Raw genomic sequence first — 21,324 nt, forward strand, 5'->3', positions numbered from 1 at the left:
CCCCTTTAAGTATAAATGCTTGTAAAAGTACAGGTGGAACCGGGGGGAGAGAGGGTGGATGGTAAAGTAGGTTAAAAATGGAGAGATGGGAGGAGCACTTTGATGGAGCACATTGTTCAAGAGGGTATAAATACAAAAAAAAAAACCAGCAATCTGGAGGCATTTTTGAAGACTTAACAAAAACGTTATCAAAACAAGAAAAACAGAAAAATCTTGTCCAATAAACCTCTCCGGCAAAGGTGTGGACATGGTTGCTGACTGCTCAATCGTACTCTTCTCGACCCTTTGGCGTCAAGTTTTTTCACGTTTCTTGCGACAGGAGGAGCAAATCGGCTATATAAAGTTGAACTGAACATTCTGTTACTTTTAAGTCTCACTAACTGTTACAAAACCAGAGACATGTTTTAAACACTGTTTATTAGGCCATCCCAATAAAATGTTTCGTTTCCCATCGCCCTCCTTCTCGTGAAGGTGGGTCGGTCGGTCGGTCGGGCAAAAAAAAAAACAAAAAGCAAAAACAAACAAAAACAAACAAAAAAAAAGAATCAACACATGATTGCATATTAAATCTCACGTTTAGTCTGCAAGATAAAATCAGATCGTAAAAGATGTATATTAACAGGACTACCAAATGTCTCAAAAGGCTACAAAAAAGAAGTATCGATGATAATTTCAGATAATGGGTGTTAATAAGACAAGATCGTGCGCTCGTACTTTAAAGTACTTGCTTCTTTACAAGTGATTCTGGAATTTTTTTTTTTTTTTCGTTTTTCCAAACAAATGGGTCGGTCGGGCGATGGGAAACGAAGCATTAAATTGGGATGGCCTTCAGTTCAAAAAAAATTTTATTGCAAGAATGAAATACTTTTTATACACGTCCCCAGGACATTCCTCTTAGAAAATGGCAGGGGCGGGAAAGCCCTGAGGATGAGGTTGAACCCTGACTCCGAGTAGAAAGTTCTTTCTTTTTTTCCCATTTATAATGCTCTTCAAACAATCACCAGAAAACTATCTTTTACAACACACGGATTAACCTTTATGTAGAGTATTTTTAAGGTAAGAATTGATTAGGGCAAGATACACGGCTGTCAAAAAACAGAAATAAATAAACTATCTTTGCAAGCTCAAATAAACTGGAAACGAACATCAGAAAACATCGCAAGATAAAATGTTAAATAGAGAAATCAGAATATCTCTGTACGTTTGGAAATTTTTTGCATGAAGAAGAAAAAAGAATGATACTTACATGATGCAGCAAAACTTTGAATTATTTCGCTCAGTAGTTATTATTTCCACAGTAGTTTTTTTCGCCAGTATGATCCAGAGTGTGACCGGGGTATTGACAAGACCTTAGGCTCGATTTCCGCCGTCTCCAGGTCCCTTGCGGGCTCATTTTCCAGCACAGCGGCCTACAATTGAGCCTAACAAGACCTTGGCGCTCGCAAAAAACCTGCCAAGTAGGTGTCTGTGCCTTGGGCAGATTGTCATTTTAGTGTTAGCCTGTGTACACAGCGCCCCCCACCCCTTCGGAGAAGGGGCCCCTTCTCCGATTTTTCCTGACGGGGGGGGGGGGGGGGGGTCTGTACAATTTCAGTTCCGAATACCTACCAAACCTCTACTCTCGCTAAAATGAATTCATTCAGTCTTTGACTTTGCTACACTTAGACAAGTGACAGCTGGCTAAGTGAGACGTAATATCATTTATGCACTCTGCGACCAACACATTTCCCTCCACACCCCTAATGGGACCACACGGAAAGAACAGCTTGATCATGCGAAATAGACGAATAAGCCATTTTTCACAATTGATCTCTTCGGCGATTTGATTGACATAATTATATTTGAAACTGGCACCTGTTGCATTATAATTCAATTAGATTGAAACCAAAACAAGATCATCTTGGGAATACGGATGTTATACCCCAACAAACACTAAAAACTGAGATAATCCCTTTTGCCAGGAGCTCCTGCTTTTGCGTATATTCACTGAAAAAAGAAACTATGAAACTATACTAGAATGCGTGACAGGCCACAGTAATTGGATTATTTTAAGCCACGCAAACATGTATCGATCATGATATATTATTCAGCTGCTTCTTCCTCGTTAAAAAAAAAAAAAAAACAGACCTTAAGGGGATTCTAAGTGATGGTTCGTGTGTTTCTATGGAAAGGAGAGTTATTTTTCCCCTTAGAAATGTGAAATGTAAGGATTATGTTTCATGTCAAGTTGTTGAAACGACGCATCTAAGGCTAATTTGCATACGGAAAGTGAAGTCACGTTCATCGTCGACAAGAAAAAAACCCAAGAAAAAACGATTACTAAGTTTTCTCCACATGTTTTCGAAAGTCCAACATTTAAAGGGTCTAATGACAGTTAGTGATAACTAGAAACGTTAAAGCTGTGGAAATTAGTCGACCAGATGCAGACCGTTACAATTCTAGCTTTTCTGTCAAAATGGCGAATTTTGGAACATTAACGGAACTTTGTACAGCACGCAAAGAAGAGTGCCCACAAATTTTATTACATTAAGAAGTAGACTGGTCTTAGTACTTCTGTTTTATCATAGACTTGAGTCTGGGTCAGGTGCCACTTTTGCGAAATTACCGTTCAACTCTAGTTATGCAAATTACTTTTCCTTCTGAGCAAATTAAAGATCATTTTAAAAAAATTATATCTCAGCCAACTTTTCACAGAATGCAACCATTAAACCTTGAAACTATTAACCAGAGTTAAAACTTTTGTGTGTAAAATAATCAGCTTATTCGGCTTTGTAAGGTAGGTTTGACAGAACCCTAAAGTTTCACAAAAAGTCGCACCAATTCCGAAGGCAAACTGGCCAGTTTTAGGTGACCGAGAAAATCTTCTTGTAATATAGAGAAAAAATTGAGTTGGTCCAAATAAATGTGATATTTCTTCATGGGATAGGATAGTTATCTTCCACTGGGAAAACCAGGGCAATCTGTGATAGACCGAAATTTGCCTTATCGGTTCTTACGCGGACAGCCTCTTAAACTGTCTTTGCATCAATTGAATTCTGACAATAATGGACCAGTTTTGTTATTTAAGACTATAATTAGGCTGATTTAAACTGTTTACTGTCGTCTATCGTGGATTAAAACTGGTAATAGTTGAGTTCGTTTTTACTTGCTGAAACTCAACCAAAAAACGTGTTATGGTCAGCGATTTTTGATATCTTTTTCCTAACACGAACCTTTGAAGAGAATTTTGTGTATGGCTAAATGCACTAAGTAATGAATTCAACACATAATTGATGCAAAACAGCAATATCCTAGTGCCATAACCCCTTTAAACAACCTAAGGAAAAAAACTCCCACAGCCGCGTTGTTTTTGCCAAAAAACCGAAAACCAGATGCTAAAAAAGGGAAAAACCGGAAACCACAACGGACAAAAGAACCGAAAAAACCGACGTTTTTCATTGCAAAAACCGAAAAACCGACCTAGAAAATGGCCAAAACCGAGAAACCGAAAATCCCAACGCCCCCCTCCCTAAGGAAAAAAACTCCCACAGTAAGAATTATAATTAACTTACCCGTTAATGGCGGCCGCGGTCACTTTCAGGGTTTACGTGTTAGATTTTAGCTTTGTATTTAAGATCTTCTAAGTAGAAACCTGAAATGAAATCTCATTCAAAGCGCAAGAGGGTCTTCAGAGTTCCGACTTCCCATTTCCAACTTCCACCTTAGCTTCCGACTTCCGCCGTCACGCATTCGCCTCTGAATCTTGTATCTTAATGCGTCAACTTGATATCACTGTTCTTCACCATGAATTTGTATCATTTTCAGTATTTTCTTTCTTTCTTTTTTTTTTTCACAAACATGTCCGCCCACTAAAAGACTTGAAATTTATGCTTGTAACTGAATTACAACATTGTCAGAACAACAATTACATTGTAGGCAAACACTAAAAAACAGTTTTCTTTCTATTGTTTTTTTTCATTTCCAACGTTTATTTGTATTTAAGCAAGCTCTTGTAACCGGCCATTTCACCCTTACATCTATATTGGCCATTAATGAGAACCATTCTCGAAAGCGGCCTCGAGATGTCCGCTTATGAGTGATTATTTTACTTGGCTGAGGGGAATGATAATGATATTGATAATGATGATGATGATGATGATGATGATGATGATGATGATGATGATGATGATGTAGAAATGACTGAATATAATTATTAATCGCTGAAGCTTAATACGATTTCCTAATGCAAAAAACAGATATTAGGATCCATCGAGAGCATTGGCAGTTAGAAACTTAGACCTTTAAGGGTGCACTTAAAAGATTAGATATTTTACAGCATATTAGTGCCACATTTTGAACGGTGAAAGTAAGAACTAGTTTTCGCAAATTTCTCTCGTTTCAGCAGATCAAGAAAAACACGGACTTCCTAATATAAGCTAATCAATACACACACTAAAGTCGGTTAATATCCCACAGCGACGAGTTCAGAAGGTTTTCTCATAACTTGCATCATCATAGGAGCGATAATATCTTTATCCACGACAAAATATAATCTTAAAAAGATTTAAGTACCTGACAAATTAGAAAACAGACAAAATTCACTTACCAGAGGAACAATCCAACATGGCGAAAATACGAGGCTAACATTTACAAAGCGGATTTCAAGTCCGTCCACCAATCCCAGAATGAAAAACTGAACATGACGGATATCACAATTTGGAAAGAAGACAACAATGTCAGGGTTCTTTTCTTAGTATTTTCCATCGCCGTTGCAAATTAACGAATAAGGAGGCTTGATTAGAGAGTGGGTAGTTTTGTTCCAGTAGCAAGCGGTTTTCAAATGCTAAGTACGGTTGACTATATCACGCAATTAGCGTGATGTACAGTTACGTGCTCTAACGCATGTAGTAGTGTGTTTGGTATCTTTCTGAAAAGCTGACATAAGTCTTCGCATGAATTGAATTCTAAAAAAATGGTCATGGGTACTCATTCGGTGAGGGTAAATTGTAATACAGAATGTAAAATTAATAATATGAGTTTAAATGAGTATCGTGTTTAGCACTTTGTTAAACACCGGAGCTAGAAGGCCCCCCCAAAACCTATTGTTATCTTTCGCACTCTCTAACGAATAAGGGGAGGTGAAGTTAGTTTGAGGCAAAAAATGGTTCCTGGCTTTTCACATTTTTAATTCTAAAAAAGTGCGAGAATGCAGTAATCCACATCTTTGTTACATAAACTCTCACTTACAAACGACGTCATGATATGGAAATGCATGACAATAACAATTCATTGTCATATCAATAGCTTTGCACTTAGTCTAGCTTTGAAACAGAGGCACGGGGCAACGCGGAAATGGCCTATTAAAGGAGTGGTCATCTTGCCTTGATGATAGCAATCTTGGGTGACGTCATATATGACGCCCATTCGCTATTTGCGCATCTCCCATACTCCTTGAACGTATAGTCCATCTTTTTTAAGGGGAGAGGGGAACAAGGTGTATTATGGGAGACGTGCCAATGGCGAATAACCCTTCCCGCCTTTTGGTGAAGGACGACCTAGACACGTTAAGGTTGCAAGCAAAGAGCTTTTTTGGTGCCAAATGACATTTTGGGAAATTTGAGAAATGCCCTTAGCTGCCCTTAATTTTACGGTATGCCCTTAGCTTGGTGAACGATGCTATTGTTCAACAGCATAATAAGGCGGGGAAACAATCCATTATTAATTTATTTTCAGTACATATCCATAGTAAAGAAGGGAAGGAAAATCAATTAATTCCAGTTTTAACTATTTTTGATAGAGAAAACACGTTTTTTTTTGTGTATAAAAATCGAGTCTGGCTTGAGGAGTTTCGAAAAGAATAACATAATAGAACGCACTTGTTGCAAAAGACAAACTTACGTTTTGTTTTCTACGATAATTTTGCCTGCAAATGCTGAAAAGAGGTTCACCGTTGCATTTACATGTGTTTGTAGTTCCTTTTCCATGGAAAAAGAAAACAAAAAAAGTTACATAAGTGAGAAAATAGTGGACATTGTTCTATGCGAAAAACAGTACAGGTAAAATGTACCATAAACTTTTAGTTACACATTCTTTTATGTAGCAGCTGTTTAAGTTCTTTTGAATAGCCCTTCGTTGAAGATCTTTTCCGGTGTTTTTTTTCCGTCGATTCGACAGAGTACAGGTAAAATGAACCAAAATCTTTTAAATACACATTCCTTTCTTGAGCAACTGTTTAAGTTAATTATGTGGCCCTTCGTTGAAGATCTTTACCGGTGTGTTTCCGTCGTTTTCGTTTTATTCCGCGGTTTGGTTATTTGTGCTTTTTTCTTGCGCTTATATACAAACATTTTCTTTTTTCTCGCAACATCACAGCATATTTTAGGGCAGGTAACAGAACAGTTTGAAAAGCACGAAGGCTTGCATAGCTTCAGAGGACTTGATAGTAACTCTGAAAGACGATGTACAACTTTCGACTTATAATCGGCCTCTAGAACCGCTAGAGACCTTCCAACCGGTGATACTGTTTGTTCCGGGGTTTTGAATAGGTATGGAGATATTTCTCTCCCCATGCAACAATACTGGGGACAACTGTGTGAACAGTACGACGAGCAAGAACTGGGACATAGTGTAGGTGTTGCATAGCTTTGCGGCGGCGAAACGTTTGGCTGAACATTTCCTACTGGCGTTGATTTTGTTAAAAATGACGATTGTTCGGATGAGACAGGACAACAATGCGCCGGGCACATGTTGTCACAGCGAATTGCACATTGCGATGGACAGATAGGAGATGACTGCGTCGAAAAATTAGGAGGATAGCGCTCTTGACAACAATGTTGTTGGCATGGTGGAAGGCAGCTGACAGAGCAACTGCTTGGACATGAGCTTGGCATCGGCGGAGACACCTTACAACAAAAAGATGGGCACGATGGTAGGCAGTTGGAACTACAAAAAGTTGGACACGATTCTTGTATTGATTGCGACTGTTCGATAGCAGAAACGTGCTGAGACGCACAGCAGTGTGGAGGACAAGACGATTGGCATATTTCCTGGCAATGATCTGGACAGGTTGAGGGCAGAACAAATTTGAATTTGCAGCAAAATTTGGGGCACGTAGGGAGACAATGTGACTGACAAACTGGATTGCACGTCGGTTGCAATTCTTGTATTGATGGTGCCTGTTCCATGGAGGAAACGTGTTGAGATACACAACAGTGTGCGGGACAAGACGAGTCGCATATTTCCTGGCAATGATTCGGACAGGTCGAGGGCAGAACAAACTTGAATTTGCAACAAGCTCTCGGGCACTCAGGAAGGCAATGTGTCTGACAGACTGGGTTGCACGTCGGTTGTACCGGGGCAGCGGCTGGAGTTAGCTGTTGTGAACAGCAGTGACTGGGACATAGAGGATCACACGTAGTCTTGCAATGGCTTGGACAAAGAGATACGGAAAATGAAGAAACTTTACAGCAGTGCATAGGGCATAGTTCATGACAGCTTGTGTGGCATTCAGAAGGACATATCGGCAGAGTTGACACAGTTGGAGGATTGCAGCAATGATCTGGGCACGCAGTTCCACAACTAAAGCTACAATGACTTGGGCAACCAACTGCCGCATGGGACTCAGGCCTTTCACAGCAGTGATCCGGGCAAGTTAAAGGACAAGTGGTTACTTTGGTACACTCAGTAGGGCAGCTTGGAGTCAGTGACGGTTTGTGCACAGCGGCTTTGGGAAACAGGAAGAATATCAAAACGTCAGAAGTCCAGTCACGTGATCAACCATCTAAGGTGCATGCACTGCTCCTGCTGCAAAAGGAATTTCAACGTTTTAAGCCTTTAAGTCCCAAGGGTGACCAAAGTCAATTTTCTCCCCAAAAAATCAATACATAATCAAAGGAAAATGTTGTGAGAGTTAATAAAAGGATCACCTTTTCCCATCAGTTATTGGAAAAGCTTTGATATACATACAAATTCTCTTAACCTATTCATTGCGGAAATGTATGAAGATCAGTCTGGAGAATTTGTATTTGGATATTGGAGCTTAAAGGGTTAAACTTAAGCTACGTTCACACTGCACAGGACGAATTTTCGACCGGCTGAAAAATTTGACCGAACACTTCGTTCACAGGGGACCCTTCAATATTTTCGCTTTGTTCACGCGGACATTTGAACTGCCAAGCGTCTAAATTTTCGTACGGTTAAGGTGGCTTCGCGTTTACGGAGCAACTGATCATGAACGCACAAAATTTCAACCGGTCTAAAATTTCGTCGGGTGCCGTTGTAACGTAGCCTTACTTCAGAGAGAACGGTCGAGTGTTAAACATGATATCGATATAGCCAATAACATGGCGTTTTTACATGAAGTCACGGCAGCCATATTGGTGTTCCAACCAACGAAAAGGTGGCCATGTTAGTGTACAGGGCTCGTAAAGATTTTTGGATCCAAAATTCAAGACTTTTTCCAAAACATCAATTTCAAGGTTATGAAATGAGTGATCAATAGAGACCTTTAAAAAAATGAAGGAACAAAGCTTTTTCCATGATGCACTGCAAACGTACAAGCGAGATTGAATAAGATTTGACCAGCACGAAAAAAATTTCACTCGTAAAGCACTTATTGTAACTTTCAAAAAGACTCTTTTTACAATTTCTTCAAGACTTAATCTCTGTTTTCCAGACTTTTTCCAGGTCTGGAAAATTTTGGGGCAAATATCAAGACTTTTTCAAGAATTCAAGACTCTGTGCGAACCCTAAGTGTACCAAGAAAATGTTTTCTCAAGTAAAGTCTTTTCTCATGTAAACACTTTCTTTTTTCCAGTGAATTTGCATATATTTTGGCTAAGTGAGTAGAAACGCTCCACGGAGCAGTTGTAAACTACACTAGCGAGCATGACCAATTGCTTAACTAGAATTGTTTTCGAAATAGCATAAGCAAGCAGCGTCCAGGTGAGATAAGCAAGAATAGCAAATTTGTACAAGAAGGGTTGTTAAAGTGTACGAAACAAAAACGAATCCTCTAAGATTGGGTAAACAACACGTTTTAGCATTGAGAAAATGCAGTCTCAATTAGCTGTTAGGGAGTTTAAGCAGCAACGCACGTCAACCGGAAGTGGACTTTAAGCAGCCACGTTTTTGACCGATGAACGTCAACCGGAAGTGTCAATTTTTCCCTTTTTTTACGCCTTCGTATTTGTATTGCAAAGTGGTTTTACCTGATAGAGACGATCTGCTAGAAAAGTTGTTCAAAATGACGGCCCAAGAGTGCAAAAACTCCCTATTAATTCCATTCATTCCTTATGTACACTGTTTAGGCCATGAAGAGGTATAGTTTACGTGTGTGCGGTGTTCAAAGTAACAAGAGCTTTCTAGGTGAACAATGCCATGTTCTAGTAAATGGCAGCAGGAACTCAGTTTAAATCAGTAATAAGCAAGCACCAGTAAATCACGGTTGATTCGTCAAGAGATGGTATTTCAGTCCTTTCTGGCGATCTTATATTTATTTACCAATGAATAGCTTTCTATTAAGCTAATTTTTTGAAGAAATAAATATAGAGCTTTAGATTTGAGGACGGGAACGAGTACAAGTACGAGATTTAACTTAAAGTTTTTCCGCGTCTTGTCAAAAAAAAAAGACACCCGGGAAAGCTTTATTTTACTTTTTTCACCAAAAAAGTTAGTACGGTTATTTATACTCAAGGAGGTGAAGCCCTCTCCCGATAGCAAAATGATAAAACTTCTTACTTTTGTAACTTGTTCCCGCCACTACGACATTCTCGCTAAAACTCGTAGCAGAATGACGATGGCTATCACTTCGTGATGTTTTTCCCGCCAAATTGACGCTGGTTCACGCGTGAGCAATACTCAGTATTGAGAAAATCTCGTACTCGTAGTCGTCCTCGTCTCAGAATCTAAATCTCTCCATTGTGGTAACAAAGACTTGTATCACGTACTTACCAACACAATGATGACCATCAAAGTAGTAACCTGGTACACAAATGCAAATTCCCCTGAGGCAATGTGAATGGGGTGGACAGCCTTTGCAGTCATCCTCTATAGAAAACAATATTCTAAATATTACCACCTAAATCAACATTAACACTTACTTCTCACTTAGGGCAAAATGTTGGCTTAGGGGAGGGGTAGGTGAGAACTTTCCCAGAAACGTGTAATGATCCCAATTTCATAAGTAGGTTGTGCATGATCGACAGGGTGAACGTAGTCCTGAATAGGACTGTTGTTGTTGACAGTGACTGACGTTTCGACAACCTGTGTGGTAGTCATCTTCAGAGTCAAAGTGACTCGTATCTCGTCACTTGATGGTATTTGACTCTGGTTATTGACCTGATTGGTCAATTAAGTCGCGATATTATCAGTGGTCTGTCAGTTAAGCCGCAATGTTATTGGCGATGAAGACTCGTTATAAAAGGGGGTGATTTATACGGTCCTTTTCAACCTAAAGGTTTTTAGCTCTAGAACAATTATTTTTAATATCAAGGAACGAAAACAGCGCTCACTGAGAACTACAACATGGAATAACTTTCTTCTTTTTCATTATACTATAGTGAATCCCAATTTCTCGAACCCTCAGTTTTTCGAAATTCCCAATAATTCGAACCAAACCTAACCTCCCTTTACCAGTCAAACACTGTAATTTTACCCCCGATTTTTCAAACCGCCTGATAATTCGAATTTGCTTTTATCAAGCTGGTTCGAAAAACCTGGATTTCACTGTACCTCTACAGCGATTTTCGTATGACCTTCAAAAATGGTTTCGGTAAAATTAGTGTTCGTTATTTGTTTTATCAGCCAATCGATGAAAAAATCAAAACATGGACTCTTCGTTTTCCCGCCAAAGAAAACCCTAATAAGGAGAATGCATTGTTCGATTGGCCAATTGTGTTGCAGTATGACGTCAAAGCGAAGTATCGAGTAATTTCTAGAAAGTTCTCGAGCATGAAGTTTTTTAACCCGAGCGTTCGCTTAACCAACCAAAAGCCACGCGCGTTTGGATAAACCAATCAAATCGCTCTAATTCCGTTCGTTTGTACGTTTTTTCTGTTTTTTCGCGAATTTCATTTCATCGCTCTATTTTCATCATACTTTTTTGTAATGACCTTATAAATTACCTTGACAGTGTTTCCCATTTCCAATAAATCCCGGTTTGCAGACACATTCATCCCTGACACATGTTGCATTAGGACTGCAGTGGCCACACTTTTTAACTGTAAAATAAATTAAAAACGTATGCAAAATAAATACAAAATTTATCTTTTACCAACGTCACACTCGACTGTGGAACGGAAAATATTCACTCTCAGCTACTTTGCTGGTTCCCGGGGAGGGGGAGGGGTACTCAAGGAAGTTGTATACGGGTAGGCTCCGCCCCCCAGGTACAACCCCTTTCCTATACCTTCTATTGACAAATGGTACCCCTTTCACATACCAAAGCTTAGAACTTTGCTTGTATCCCTCTCAACTGCTGTAAATGCACTGTCTATCAAACACGAATAAACCACAAAACCAGAACGTCTCCTCGACTCTTTCACAGCCCGCATATATGCATCTATTAGCCCTCTTGGGCCTTTTTACAGACCGAAATGACAGTTTTCGCTAACCGTTCATATACTTTAACAGGTGAAATCCCTACCCTTTCATATACCTGAAGCCTGGAAAAGGTACCCCTCTCGGGTGAAGCCTCCCCGTAAAGGGAGTACCCCCCCCCCCCTTCCTCCCCTACAGTGACTATGAAAGTTTTTGGATCATTATACGTTTCTGGGAAACTGCCCACCTACCCCTCCCCTAAGCCAACATTTTGCCCTAAGTGAGAAGTAAGTGTTAAATATTGGCTTAGGGGAGGGGTAGGTTGGCAGTTTCCCAGAAACGTACCCAAGTTTTTTTGGTATTTTTATATTCGTACCCTTTCCAAACTTGGTTTTGATACGAAGTTCTGTTGGGGATTCCATGCAATTATAGGCCCTCCGTAGCTAGCCATTCACGTAGTACAAAAAAGCCATGCTGGAGAGCAAAAAGTCGAACTGGGACAAGACAAACAAAAGACATACTGATACATAATTGTAAATGGTAACTTCCTTTACGACTTTTGCTCTCAAGCATGGCGGCTTTGTGCCACGTGAATGGCTAGCTGCAATGAACGGATTTAAAACTTTTCTAACGTTATGACAAAAGTAAAAGTAGCGTTAAAGTATTTGGCTGACATACATGTTTACGTACCCTTTGTACACTCGAACCCATCGCCTTTATACCCAATTCTACATCTGCATGCTCCGTCCACGCAAATGGCATTAATATCGCACTGATCACAATCATCCACTGAAAAAAAGATATATATATATATATATCATCGTTAATGTTTGTAGTTTCAATTACAGTGAAGGGGCTACACGCGTGTTCTTCAATAACTTGTCTACCGTTGCAGCGAGGAAGCCGCTCTTTTAAGGAGTGTATAGCACTTAGTTTTCGCATAGAGAACAATGGAACTGGGATGGAAACGCCCTTGGATTTATCGTTTTGGGGAGAAGCCCCGAGTGGCCGAAGGCCAGGAGCTTCCTAGGGAGGTCCCCGGAAATTTTTTGAAAAGGATATGCGCTGAGATGAAATCTGGTGCATTTTAAGACACAGTTTTGAGAAATTTTACAGTGTGTGCATTGACCTCGTCGCGTGTGGATGATTTTTTCCGATATAGTTACTTATATACTGTAATGATAACAATAATTTTTGGGGGAAGCTGGGCATTTTTTGTGGGGGAAGCCTCTACCCCTCGGATACCCTAGATAGATCACTGGGGATATGTGAATTTCACCAAATTTATTTTTAGACCAATTAAACGCTTGAAATTAATGGGAAGTTGGTTTCCGGATAGGTCCGCAAACATGTATTCAGTGTTGTCAAGAGAGAATTTAACAATAACAATACAGTGTATTCTGCATTGTTTGCTTTGAGCCAGTCGTGAGTTGACCTTATGAAGTTTTTTTAAAGATTGCGGACGTCTCAGGAATTACACCTCCGTTCAATTACAACCTCTATAAATAACTTTAGTGAAATTCACGTCCCAGTCAACACCCTAAGGTCCCCTCTCTATCCCATTATTAGGGAGTTTTAGCATCGACGACGAAGACGGGAGAGAAAACGTAATTTTTAAAATGAATGGGCGTTTTTTTCAAACTTTGTCGCGTTTATTCCAATTCGCTGAAAATGTCTAACGTAGGCAAATTTCCCGGGAGTTGATTTCTTGGGGACCGCACTCAAGTTTAGAAAGAGAAAGAAATTTCGTCGACGCTTGTTTACGTCCTCCATAAAAACGTGAAATTAGGCACTTTCACGTCGCAGTCGTGCAGTAACGGCAAAGAAAAGTACAAAAAGCATGATACACGTGCAAACTTGTTGTTTTGCTTAATAAACCTATTGCTGTTTTGACGTTCTCGTAGTCGTCGTCGTTGCTAAAACTCCCTATTCTCTCTTAGTGGTTGTAGAGAATTGACAGTTATACCTTCACAATTAGTTCCTCTGTAGGAGCCTGGGCACTTACAAGTGTACCCATCTTTTATATCAACACAAGATCCACCGTGCAGACAGGGGCTAGGATGGCAATAGGACCTTGCTGCAAAAACAAAAAGGTTTTCGCACCGATTACAAAATACCTTTGTTACATTGAAAATTACTACTGCTCTATTCGTTAATAAAAGAGTACCGTACTGAGAAAACTTTATCTGATTTACGTCTTGCTGAAATGATGGGCAGACTAAGAAATGAGCTAAAATAGCTTGATACATTACAAGCAATACTCTCGTGCACACAGGGAGGGTTGTGCAATACTGTCAACTAGACTCTAGTCGTATCCTCCAGCGTTCCACTGGAAAACCGGAAGTCCTCTATCACGTGTAGGTGCTCCATTGGACACGAGTAGATTCCGCTGGAGAAGTGCATTTTCTATTTATGAGAGACTTAGCATACATTCACCTCGTTGTTCACATGTCGGTCCTTGAAATCTAGCTGAGCAAAGACAGCGAAATTTCGTTCCTTTTGGAACACAGATCCCGTCATTCAAACAAGGCTCTCCAGTACACGGGTCCGGTGTTCTCGTAACAGGAGGGGCAGCGCCTTAAAAAAAGCATAAAAAGATAAGACAGAAAAGGTTTAGATTAAGAGCTGAGTAATCTCTTGAATGCTCTTTTCAAATTGTGACCTGTTTCTTTTTCTTTTGTTTTTCCACTCAAGAAAATGAAAGGAGAAAGGGTACAAGCTTTCGGCGCAAAGGTTTTTGGGATCGGTAGGGTGGACAAGCGTTCCATATGGCTGGTTAGTGGTTGCCTTGAATACCATCGCTTGCACCTCCAAACTATCCCAGAAATCGTTGTGTCAAAAGCTTGAAACCATTCCCCTGATACCCGTAATTGCTGGAGTGGGGTATTATCAAGAGATACCAGCATTCATGCATCGAAGAGCATCTGGCAGCATGTACACGCAAGCCTTTACACTGAAATCAACTCTCTTTTAACAGACACTTAAAACGGACATATCGAAATGGGCTCTACCTTTCTTTACTCCTTATAGCTGACTCTCAATAAGACGGATATCTCCCAAAAGAGGACACATAGTGTCGGTCCCAAAGAAGTCCGTCTTACAGTCAACTCGCGCCTTGTTGACACCCCTATATAACGGACAGCACCTAAATCTCTGGCAAAAATTAATTCCAGACGTTTGACTGAAATAAACTCCCGCTATCCCGGACTCTCGCTAATGAGGACACTAACTCGAGGTCTCCATAGTGTCCGCCATAAACGGAGTTGACTGTATTCAGTTATTAAAGTGCTAATTACCAATAGAAAGTTCGCAATTTCCGCCTTGATAACCGGAAGTACAGAGACATCGATGACTGTTAGGCTCTTCAAAGCATGATCCACCGTGTTGGCAAGGATTGGGGACACAGAACCTTGGATTAGACGCTGAAAGAAAGAAAGAAAGGTTTAATTTGGTATTACTATATTTTGGAATTGTTTGAAACGGTTTGCCACCAAACACCTGGCTATTTAGACTGTCTAAAAGCTCGTTTGGTCTCGTTTCGAGGTTTAAAAAGTCGAAATGTGGGCAGGTTTATTTGGTACACTGTGCGTTTTAATTTATCCAAAAGGTTGTTATCTTTCTTTCTTTTTTGTCTTCAATTCGGACAGGTCTGTCATTTCAAATTTATTGATATTCTTGGTTTGCAACCACGTCACAAGGAGGCCACGTTGGGGGTCAAAACAATATAATTTTTTCTCCAAGACTGATTTACGTGAAAATAGAGTTTAGTTACCAGAGGAGAGAAATGCTTTTGTTCTTGACCTCCAACACGGCCGCCGTGAAAACAAGCAATTTATGTAAACAATATTCGAAAAAAAAGTATTCCATGCATGTATACAGCGCTTTCAGTTCAGTCACGTGACCAGTAGCTATGCAAATTTGTTGCATCAAAAGAAATCGTTTACGTAAGAAAAGAGTTCAAATCCCAGAGGACATTGCCGCCTTTTTTTTGTTGGTTAGCACTCATCTCCATACTCCAAACCGACATTTACCTCTCAGTGGCTCTTACAAGATATTTTCCTTTTCCTGCATGACATTTCTGTCTCTTGAAATTTCTGCTTGATAAAATGTTCATGAAAGTCTAAGTCTCTTCAGTAGTTTAGGGGAAAAAAGTCCAGGATGGCACGAGCAGGATTCGATCCGAGATCTGCAGTCCACCATCCAAACCACTGGATTACCAAGGATTTGCTGGGAAGAATTGGTTTGGTTAGGAAGTGTATAGCAACAACCTGAACCCTTAAAAGAAGCTAACCGTTTTTTGAGTCAGTGCTTAACCCCAGTCAGTATTGATATTCAATGCGGTTCCTTCCTTTGTAGAGAATTAGTACTTTGCGTAAGAATCATAATGTGTCAACGTCATTTTGGGGTATGAAGATGAGTATTAACCTTTATTGTTTTGGGGCAACAATACGGCGGACGTGATGTCATGTAAAAACGCACCATTAACTCACCTCCAATCCGAAAGCAATCCCCTCGGGACCCCCCACCATAGAAACCACCATCACAAACGCACCTTCCATTTTCACAATGCGCATGGACATCGCATCTAGCACATTTGTCCTCTACAAAGAAAAATCACTTAAATAAATTATTGGATGGATGCTTGCTCTTCTTTCTTTGCTTTCCATTATGTGAAATCATTATAGCATGTTTCGAAGAAAATGCAAACTGAGAGCTGTTCGCCAGCATTAACGATGGGTTTCTAGGGCATAATTGTTAAAGAAACCAAAAGTTAGATAGAACTTTCTCAAAGTTTCAAAGATATATGCGAAAAACAAAAATTAAACGGCAGCGACTTCTCCAAGAATTCAATTTGAAATTTTATAATAACTTGTGAAGCAGTATTAGGTCTCTGCATCACGCATTAGGTCCTACTCTGTTTATAAATGATATAAACGCTGCTTCAAGATTTTCTGTGAATAATTGCATAAAATAAGTCCTCCATGTTTTATCAAAAAATCGAATCAAAAATGTAAAGTCGATATTAATAATAAATACATTCTTATATGGCGCATTTACAAAGCTCAATGCACATATTCCTTTCAAAAGTTAGGCTCAAAGGACATGATGTAAAAGACAGAAGGGCAATTTGACAGATACCGAGACAAACACTCTCTTCAGCTCATCAGAAGCATACATAAAGACGTAAAGGGTGGTAAAAGCAGTATTTGACTTGATTACCCACCTGTGCAGGTATGTCCCTCAAAACGATCTGTGCACTGACAAACGTAAGAGTTATGGCTCTGATGACATGTGCCGCCATTTTGACACGGGTTTGGTAGGCACACTCCAGCATCTGAAAACAAAATACGTAAGGTATTCTTGGTTTGCAACCACGTGACATGCCGGCCATGTTGTTGGTCAATACGATGAAAATGGAGTTAAGCTTGCAGCAGATAGAAATGCTTTGTTCTTGACGATCAACATGGCTGCCATGACGTCACGTGCAAAGCAGCAATATATGTTAGTGCAGGTCAGAAATTGATAAACAATGTTTTCGTGACGATAGTGTACAAAAACGACGTTATATTGTCGAGGACTTCTTAAGCTAGCTCTATTGAACACAATATCTACAAGATTTTGAGATTTTGACGAGTTGGCATTAAATAGCAGTGCAGTAGTTAGAACGCTCCCTAAAAAAAATATTAAATTAAAAATAATTGTTAATAGGCCATTTACGAGTTCCAAAAACTCTTGCCTTTAAACGAGGCTAAGAGCAAAACATTTCTTTCCTGTTATTTGCATGGGAATAAAGAACAATTTCATATCAAAGGCTCTGCACTAAACCTCATTTTGAAACAGGGACTTGAGCAACTCGGAAATGACCTGTTGGAAGTGATTCTACCCGACATGAGAGTTGTCTGGACAGTATAAAGTTAACATTTGTTTGTCAAGTGTCATGAATAGAAACTGAAAGAAGGATATCGGGATCAACTGAGAGCAGATGCCAGACACTAAAATCACGACACATGGTGTTAATTAGTGAATATTAGGGATATTGAATACGCCATTTTTCCGAGTTACAAAAACTCTCACTTTCAAAACGAGGCCAAGTGATACACCTTTCTTGAGAAATTGAGTTTTATTTGCATGAGAATAAAAAATAAATTGTGATCAATAGCTTTGCACTTAGTCTCGCTTTGAAACAGATGCTTGGTCCAAATCGGAAATGACCTATTGCGATAACTGGGAAACTGAGTATTTTACTTTCACCACTGATACAAGGCTTTCTGATCTGCGAACATACCTTCACAGTTTTTGCCGTTATATCCTTCCTTACATCTGCATATGTAGTCACCAGCAAGTCCTTCGTCGATACACGTTCCTCCATTTTGACAGGGATTACCCAAGCAAGGTTTTATATCTGTTTTTAAATTGAAAAACAACTTTGTAAAAGGTTTTACGGGACTGATAACTCACTAACGAACTTCATATTCAATGTTTTATGGGTTAGCCTTCGTAGAAAGCATAACTAAAGACGAGAAAAAGGAAGAGAAACTTGAAGAAAAACCAATGTTGGACATAAACGCCACACAGGTATTTGGCAAAAGCCTCATATTTGTCAGAAATTGTTAATGATTTAACGTCTAAGCTGCCCCATTACCATCTCATGGGGATCGTTTCAGAGAAACAAACAAACTACCCCTCCCTAAAGCCAACATTTTACCCTAAGTGGGAAGTAAGTGTTAATGTTGGCTTAGGGGAGGGGCAGGTGGACATTTTCCCAGAAACGTATAATGAACCATGATGACTGGACCTTATGATTTAGTATGCTCAGTTCATTAACTTGATCAGGATGGTTTTGGTATATGATAGTCATAAATAAAGTGATAAGTAGAACGGCATATTTTAGCGACCACCCTGCCTAGTTCGACTAGGTGAAGTCAAACCAGCGGATTGAACGGGCCAAAGTACTGTGCTCAGAATCCGTGGCGCCTAAGACGAATTTTATAACAAAGTTTCAAACCGAACTTAGATTTTGCAAGCGACGCGAGCCACGAGAGAACGTCATCTTTCGCGTCTCGTCTAACGTGCCGGTCACGCGCGACTCTCCAACATGGCTCTCCCAAACTTGCTCGCAGGCTAACTGAAAGACAAAGTTTGTCTTTTTTTAAAGAATGGTTAAGGAAAAGCATAATCTTTCTTACCTTTACAGAAAGGTCCAGTGTAATCGGACGGACATGCGCAAGAGAAGCCTGTAATTGCTTCGCTGCAAGTTCCTCCATTGTAACAAGGATTGGGATGACAGAAATTCTGATGTGATATCGCTGTGGAGACATTACAGTTTTTAACATTAGGGAGAGTCTGGTCGTGTTTCGACATGAAGTTGGCTTACCCACCAAAGGAAAACAAAATACTGAAACAATGCTTGCGTCGCGCTCTGGTATTTACTTCCGGGGGTGTGTGCATTAAAGTACTGTAACTGACCTAATAAACGCCCGGGGTGTCTATTTAATTTTGGGGGTCCAAGTGGGGGCGTTTAATTGATAGGAGGCGTTTATTCTTATAACTCTAACACGTTCATCAAAACTTAAATATGCTTTAAGCAAAAAATATCAAGAGAGTAAAAAATAGCGGAATATCCACTCCATCAATTGATACGTCTAGGCCGTCCAAAGACCCATATCGCCCTTTCAAATTCCAGAATCCTCGCTCCAGGTTAGTATATTCCCATCGTTAGTCTATCATTATTTTGAACTTGACATTGAACAAGATAAAAAACGCAAAGCCTTGTTAAACAAGCCAGAAACTGAATGAATTGAGTGATTTTGCTCGTTTTTGCTGATTCCTGGTAATTTGGAGTAATTCTCCTAGCGGGTCTATTAGACAGGGGGCGTTTATTAGAATGGGGCGTCTACAATTTCCACAGCGTAGAGGGGGCGTTTATTAGGAAGTGAGCGTTAATTAGGTCATTCACGGAAATGTTGAACGATCAAAAGGAAATTATAAATGATTAAATACCGGCTTTCTTTTTTTCGCTCTATGAGCAATCAATAAGCCATTAAACCAACTGAATATATTAGATCGAGCAACGGTAAGGGAAACGTTTTTTTTCCCTCCTTATTTGTTTAATCGTCATGTCTACATGACGAATCTCTTTCACACTGGCTGGTAACGATATTTTAAAGCATGAATAACTTGATTTTTTTCCGCACAAATATCATCCTCAAAAACTCGATCATAAGTACAATTTCACGTGACAGAAAATTCACAGTGACCTTACCTATATTTGACTGAGACCCTATAGGAGATGAAGTTATGTTTATGACACTCCCTTTCAACACTATAAAAATAAGTTTCAATCTGTCAGCTACCTTTAGTCAAATAACGCTTTCAATAAATAAATCTACAGTAGAACCTCGATAACTCGAACTCCCGCTAACTCGAACTAAATTTCCTTTCCCGTGATCAAAATTTCACTGAAATTTACCCCGATAACTCAAATTCCCCGCTAACACGAACTGTTTTTCGTTATCCCTTCAGAGCACGAGTTACCGGGGTTCTACAGTATTTTAAACTGTTTATATTTTTTATCCATCGTTGCAGTATGTTTAACGAATTAATGACACTACTGATACATAAACTCCCTATACTTACGTTTCGAACGTTTCGTTTTCGGCACTGTTTTAAAGTGTAACATTTACGTTTTGTAGGCTAAGTTTTACTAACTTTCAGGACTTTTATTCCTAACGGTTCGACCAGAAGCATATAATCCCTTTATGCCACAAAACGATTTTTTTCGGGCGTAAAAATACATGTATGAGCCTTACAAGCTCAAAGTTTTTAGCCTCGAATTCTCTGATTAGATATTTGGGCAAAATAATTTTCCGTGCTTTTGATTGGACGGCTAAAACCCCAGCTTGATAAGCGGAAGTAACACGCTGTGGGGTTATATGCTTCTGGTTCAACTTAATCCTTCATTCAATGTTTATTTGTATTATTTTCATATCCGATTTTAGACAGAAGAACCAAGGATGATCATCAGTTCACATCTTGCGGGTGATCGTGCATCATAGATACTTTCCTTATTCAAATGCCAACCTTTTCTCACCTGGTTATTATTCTTTGATGAAATACATAACTTAATACATAATTCGTTCTCCTATGATACTGGAAAATCTATTTGCTAGTATCTGCATAATAATTCAACTGTAGTAACTAACTTTCATAGATACCTTCACATACTTTGCCGTTTCCAACGTAACCATCAAGGCAAACACATTTGTCATCGACGCATCTCGCGTATTCGTGGCAGTTGCTACATGTTGGAAGAGGCATTTTCACTAGATTTAAAACAGAAATACCAGTCACATTATCTTTATCGCTAAAAGTGAGTACTTTTAAACGAGGGTTATACTCATGTGTTGTTTTCTTTTCGCTACCCTCTCTTTTCGCCCCATATAAAGTAATCCAAGTAATCCACAGGGTGAATTCCAGATTCAAAGTACTGCATTACGGATTCTCTGTCAATAGACTTTGGATTCCGGATTCTAATCGTTAGTAGGATTCCGGATTCCTTGTGCTGTATTCCCGATTCCAAAGCCCAGGATTCCAGATTCAACGAGCAAAAATTTTCCGGATTCCGGACTCAGGACTCCATTACATGGGTCGACTCTTTACTTACTACCGAACCCAAGATCAAGGGGAAAAAAGGTCAAAATTGGTTGTAATTTAACATGCGATATTTCTCTCCTTGCGATATACGTCACACTGTTTTGCGATAGACAGGTAAAAAGTAAACTAAGGAAAATTGTAAGCTGTCTACAT

At 39.6% G+C, this 21,324-nt stretch overlaps 1 protein-coding gene across 1 annotated transcript in view; it reads right to left on the bottom strand.

Moving 5' to 3' along the window:
- Positions 1–5,724: 5,724 nt before the first annotated feature.
- The window catches only part of LOC140946736 (uncharacterized), a 27,190-nt gene continuing 11,590 nt past the window's right edge, over positions 5,725–21,324 (bottom strand). Inside the window, exons 9-21 of the mRNA XM_073395843.1 lie at positions 20,733–20,840; positions 19,781–19,840; positions 18,705–18,824; positions 17,804–17,920; positions 16,742–16,852; positions 16,008–16,118; positions 14,814–14,939; positions 13,954–14,094; positions 13,484–13,594; positions 12,208–12,306; positions 11,103–11,198; positions 9,931–10,026; positions 5,725–7,702 (exon numbers count right to left, since the gene is read on the bottom strand). Of these exons, the coding sequence (XP_073251944.1) occupies positions 6,246–7,702; positions 9,931–10,026; positions 11,103–11,198; positions 12,208–12,306; positions 13,484–13,594; positions 13,954–14,094; positions 14,814–14,939; positions 16,008–16,118; positions 16,742–16,852; positions 17,804–17,920; positions 18,705–18,824; positions 19,781–19,840; positions 20,733–20,840 (2,753 nt within the window). The 3' untranslated portion in view covers positions 5,725–6,245. The remainder of the gene's footprint in view (positions 7,703–9,930; positions 10,027–11,102; positions 11,199–12,207; positions 12,307–13,483; positions 13,595–13,953; positions 14,095–14,813; positions 14,940–16,007; positions 16,119–16,741; positions 16,853–17,803; positions 17,921–18,704; positions 18,825–19,780; positions 19,841–20,732; positions 20,841–21,324) is intronic.

Source organism: Porites lutea, chromosome 8, assembly GCF_958299795.1.
Source record: "Porites lutea chromosome 8, jaPorLute2.1, whole genome shotgun sequence".
NCBI lineage: Eukaryota > Metazoa > Cnidaria > Anthozoa > Scleractinia > Poritidae > Porites > Porites lutea.